The sequence below is a fragment of the Phalacrocorax carbo genome, unplaced genomic scaffold, assembly GCF_963921805.1.
Source record: "Phalacrocorax carbo unplaced genomic scaffold, bPhaCar2.1 SCAFFOLD_421, whole genome shotgun sequence".
Lineage (NCBI taxonomy): Eukaryota > Metazoa > Chordata > Aves > Suliformes > Phalacrocoracidae > Phalacrocorax > Phalacrocorax carbo.
In genome coordinates, this window is record NW_026990385.1 from 12,393 (window position 1) to 17,819 (window position 5,427).

The 5,427-nt window shown below is 67.9% G+C and overlaps 1 protein-coding gene across 1 annotated transcript; it reads right to left on the reverse strand.

Moving 5' to 3' along the window:
- Window positions 1–683: 683 nt before the first annotated feature.
- On the reverse strand, window positions 684–5,421 carry RPS19 (ribosomal protein S19). Its single transcript, XM_064440243.1, is given in 7 exon segments — window positions 684–736; window positions 852–906; window positions 2,964–3,118; window positions 3,120–3,148; window positions 4,075–4,175; window positions 5,152–5,222; window positions 5,311–5,421. Coding segments are annotated over 6 exon segments (438 nt in total). The 5' UTR covers window positions 5,311–5,421; the 3' UTR covers window positions 684–709.
- Window positions 5,422–5,427: the final 6 nt, after the last annotated feature.

Consider the following 5,427-nt stretch of genomic DNA (forward strand, 5'->3'; position numbering starts at 1 on the left):
GGGCATCTTCTGCCCATTTTGGGGTCCCTTCTGCTATTTTGGGACCATTTCCCCCCATTTTGGGAGTGCCCTCTGCCTATTTTGGTGTGATATTTCACACCCTCCCCCCCAATTTTAAGGTCCCTTTTAATATGTTGGGGCCCTTCCCCCCATTTTAGGTCTCCCTCTGCTATTCTGGGGCCATTTCCCTCCATTTTGGGGTCCCCTGTAGCTATTTTAGTATTTTCCCCCATTTCGAGGCCCTCTGGGGACCATTTTTCCCCCATTCTGTGACTCGCACTGGCTATTTTGGGGTACTTTCCCCCCGTTTTGGGATAATTGTCTCATGTTTTTGGACACCCTCTGATATTCTGGGGCTATTTTGGGGCCGTTTTCCCCCATCTTGGGTCCCCTCTGCTATTTTAGGGTCTTTCCTCCCTATTTTGGGGCCCTTTTGGCATTATTTTTCCCCATCGTGGGGCTCCCTCTGCTATTTTGGGGCCATTTCCTCCCATTTTGTGTCTGCCTCTGCTATTTTGGGCCTGTTTCAGGACCATTTCCCCCCATTTTGGGGCTCCCTCTGATATTTTCAGCCCCTCCGCCCCCCATTTTGGGGTCCCCTTTAATATTTTGGGGCCGTTTCCTCCCATTTTAGGGCCCTTCCCCCCCAAAAACAGTCCACACCAACACCATGAGCTTCCTCCTCCTCCTCCTCCTCCTTTATTGGGTCTCAGTGCTTCCTGCTGGCGGCGGCCACCTGGGGGGGGACACAAGGCGGGGGGGTGTCACCAAGCGCCCCAAAACCCCCCAAACTCACCCCAAACCAGGGGGTGACCCCTCCCTCCCCCCCCCCCCAGCCCCCCCAAACCCACCTGCCCGGCGATGCGGTCCAGGTCCCGCTGTCCCTGGGGGGTGAGCTTGCGCCCGCTGCGGGGAGAGGGGCACATTTGGGGTAAAACGGCGCGATTTGGGGCAAAAACGGGGACTGGGGGAAACGGGAGGATTTGGGGTGAAACCGGGGGATTTGGGGCGGGGGGGTGTGGACTTGGGGCAGGAAGGGGGTGGATTTGGGGCAGGAAGGGGATTTGGGGGTAAGCAAGGGATTGGGGGGCTGGGCCTGAAGCAGGGATTTGGCATCCCAAAAGGGGGGCATTTGGGGTAAAATTGGGGAGTTTTGGGGGCTGAAAAGGGCTGATTTGGGGTGAAAAAGAGAAGATTTGGACCTAAAAGGGAAGAAAATTTAGGGCCTAAAGGGCTAATCTGGGGGGGTCGGGGAGGGGATTTGGGGCTGAGAACGGGGGAAATTTGGGCCTAGAAGAGGGGGATTTGGGGCAGGAAAATGCAGATTTGGGGTGTAAAAGGTACATTTTGGGTCCAGAAACAGCAGAAATTGGGGCCTAAAAGGGATGAAACTCTGGTCCTAAATTGGGGGTGGGGGGATGGAACAGAATCCAGGCCTCAACAGGGGCAGGGGGGAGGGAACTCAGGCCTAAATGCAGTGGGGTGAGAAAAGTCAGGCCTGGACAGGGAGAGGAATGGGACAGACAGAACCCGGGCCTAAACGGGGAAAGTCAGGCCTAAACGTGGGGTGGGGGGAGGAACAGAACCTGGGCCTTAAATGGGGCTGCAGGGTGTGGGAAGGGAAAGCTGGGCCTAAACCAGAGCAGGGAGGGGATGAACTGCCAGGCCTAAACCAGGGTGGGGGGGTGCGACAAGCTGGGCCTAAAGCATGGCAGGAAAGGGTGACAAGCCGGGCCTGAAGTGGGGTTGGGGGGCGTGCTGCAAAACCAGGCCTAGAGCAGGGGAGGGAAAAGCAACAAGCTGGGCCTAAACCAAGGGGGGGAGCAGGGACAGGGCAAAGCCAGGCCTAAAGCGGGACAGGGAAGGGAAGGGGGGGGTCAAAGCCGGGCCTAAAGCAGGTGAGGGAGGGGGGTCAAAGCCGGGCCTAAAGCGGGAGAGGGAGGGGGGGTCAAAGCCGGGCCTGAAGCGGGAGAGGGAGGGGGGGTCAAAGCCGGGCCTGAAGCGGGAGAGGGAGGGGGGGTCAAAGCCGGGCCTAAAGCGGGAGAGGGAAGGGGGTCAAAGCCGGGCCTAAAGCGGGAGAGGGAAGGGGGTCAAAGCTGGGCCTGAAGCGGGAGAGGGAGGGGGGGTCAAAGCTGGGCCTGAAGCGGGAGAGGGAGGGGGGGGGTCAAAGCCGGGCCTGGAGCAGGAGAGGGAGGGGGGGTCAAAGCCGGGCCTGAAGCGGGAGAGGGAGGGGGGGGCAAAGCCGGGCCTGAAGCGGGAGAGGGAGGGGGGGGCAAAGCCGGGCCTGAAGCGGGAGAGGGAGGGGGCAAAGCCAGGCCTGAAGCGGGAGGGGGGGGGGGGGGGCAAAGCCGGGCCTGAAGCGGGAGAGGGAGGGGGGGGCAAAGCCGGGCCTGAAGCGGGAGGGGGGGGGGGGGGCAAAGCCGGGCCAAAAATGGGAGAGAGAGGGGGGGCAAAGCTGAGCCTAAAGCGGGAGAGGGAGGGGGCAAAGCCAGGCCTAAAGCAGGAGAGGGAGGGGGGGACAAAGCCGGGCCTAAACTGGGAGAGGGAAGGGGGGGTACAAAGCCGGGCCTGAACTGGGAGAGGGAAGGGGGGGGTACAAAGCCGGGCCTAAACTGGGAGAGGGAAGGGGGGGTACAAAGCCGGGCCTGAACTGGGAGAGGGAGGGGGGGACAAAGCCGGGCCTGAAGTGGGGGGGGGGGGGGGGCGCAAAGCCAGGCCTGAACTGGGAGAGGGAGGGGGGACAAAGCTGAGCATAAAGTGGGAGAGGGAGGGGGCAAAGCCGGGCCTAAACAGGCCAATTCAGGCTCTAAAGAACACAGATCCGGAGCCCGAACGAGGCGAACGCGGGGCCCGAAGGGGCCGTTTCGGGGTTGGAAAGCGGGACTTTGGGGCTGGGGGGCGGGTGGGGGGGGGCGTGGCCCGGGTTTGGGTTGAAAAGGGCGGGTTTCGGGGGCGCCCCTCACCCGTCCTGGTCCTTCTCGACCACCTTGAGGCCCTCGAGCGCCTGCAGCACCCGGCGGGCGACGGCGCCGGACCCGCGGCTGAAGTGGCTGGGCCGGACGCCGCGGCGCTGCCGCCCCCCGTAGACCTTGGCCATGGAGCCCACCCCCGCGCCCCCCCCGCAGGTAGAGGTGCCGCGCCGTCGACGCTGCCGGACGGACGGACGGACGCGGGGACACACGGACACACGGGCAGCGACAGAGACACACGGTCAGGTCAGGCTGCCCCCCCCCTCCCCCCCCCGCACTTGGGGTGCTGCCCCACGGTGCCCCCCGCCCCACATCCCCCCCCCCCCCCCCCCCAGTCCACTGGCACTCAGGGTGCTGCCCCACGGTGCCCCCCGCCCCCATCCCATGGCTCCCCCTGCCCCACGGCTCCCCCCGCCCCCCCCCCCACTCGAGGTGCTGCCCCACGGCTCCCCCCGCCCCACATCCCCCCCCCCCCCAGTCCACTGGCACTCAGGGTGCTGCCCCACGGTGCCCCCCGCTCCCACCCCATGGCTTCCCCTGCCCCACATCCCTCCCCGCCCCCCGGCACTCAGGGTGCTGCCCCACAGTGCCCCCCGCCCCCACCCCACATCCCCCCCAAGTCCCCCGGCACTCAGGGTGCTGCCCCACGGTGCCCCCACCCCATGGCTCCCCCTGCCCCACATCCCTCCCCGCCCCCCGGCACTCAGGGTGCTGCCCCACAGTGCCCCCCGCCCCCATCCCACATCCCCCCCGAGTCCCCCAGCACTCAGGGTGCTGCCCCACAGTGCCCCCACCCCATGGCTTCCCCTGCCCCACATCCCTCCCCGCCCCCCGGCACTCAGGGTGCTGCCCCACAGTGCCCCCCGCCCCATCCCACATCCCCCCGAGTCCCCCGGCACTCGGGGTGCTGCCCCATGGTGCCCCCACCCCATGGCTCCCCCTGCCCCACATCCCTCCCCGCCCCCCGGCACTCAGGGTGCTGCCCCACAGTGCCCCCCGCCCCCACCCCACATCCCCCCCGAGTCCCCAGCACTCGGGGTGCTGCCCACGGTGCCCCCACCCCATGGCTCCCCCGCCCCACTGAGGGGGCCGCCCCCCCGCTCACCGGCGCGCGTGTAGAACCAGTTCTCGTCATAGGGCGCGAGCTCCTTGTGCTTGGCCAACTTGACCGTGTCGGCCCACTCGGGCACCTTCAGCTTCCCCGACCTGCGGGGGGGCGGCGGGAGCACCGGGAACCCCCCGGGACCCGGCCCGGGACCCCCCGCCCCCGCCATCCCCCCGCCACATCCGGGACACCCGCAGTACATCCGGGTCTTTCCGATACCCTCCTGCCCGCCCCCCCCCCCCCAGGATCCTCCGGTACATCGGGTCTTTCCCGGGAACCCCCTGCCCCCCCCCCAGGATCCCTCCGGTACATCCGGGTCTTTCCCGGGAACCCCCTGCCCCCCCAGGAGCCCTCCGGTACATCCGGGTCTTTCCGGAACCCCTGCCCCCCCCCCCAGGATCCCTCCGGTACATCCGGGTCTTTCCGGGAACCCCCTGCCCCCCAGGAGCCCTCCGGTACATCCGGGTCTTTCCCGGGAACCCCCTGCCCCCCCCCCCCCAGGATCCCTCCGGTACATCCGGGTCCTTCCCGGGACCCTCCGGTACATCCGGGTCCTTCCCGGGAACCCGCTGCCCCCCCCCCCAGGAGCCCTCCGGTACATCCGGGTCTTTCCCGGGAACCCCCTGCCCCCCCAGGAGCCCTCCGGTACATCCGGGTCCTTCCCGGGAACCCCCTGCCCCCCCAGGAGCCCTCCGGTACATCCGGGTCTTTCCCGGGAACCCCCTGCCCCCCCAGGAGCCCTCCGGTACATCCGGGTCCTTCCCGGGAACCCCCTGCCCCCCCCAGGAGCCCTCCGGTACATCCGGGTCTTTCCCGGGAACCCCCTGCCCCCCCAGGAGCCCTCCGGTACATCCGGGTCTTTCCCGGGAACCCCCTGCCCCCCCCCCCCCCAGGAGCCCTCCGGTACATCCGGGTCCTTCTCGGGACCCCCCCCCCCCCCCCCGGGACCCCTTTTCTGACCGTCAAGACCCCCGGGAGGCTCCTCCGGCAGCGCCGGGATCCCCTTCCCGCCCCCGAGACCCCTCCGGGACCCCCCGCGGCACATCCGGGTCCCCCCCGCTCCCCCCCCCCACTCACTTCTTGAGGAAGGCGGCCAAGGCCCGCACAAACTCCTGCTGATTCACGTCCTTCACCGTTACCCCGGGCATCTGCGGGCGGGAAGCGATCGCTCAGAGCCGGGGACACCCCCGCAGCCCCCCCGGGGCCCCCCGAGACCCGCCCGGCCCCGGCCCCCACCTCGGCGGCGGCTCCTCGTCGTCGCGCGGCCGGACCGGAAGAGGCGGCTCCGCGGGGTCTCCCGGGGGAAGACCCAGGGCCGGGGCTCTCGCGAGAACAGCCCAGCCAATCCCGAGC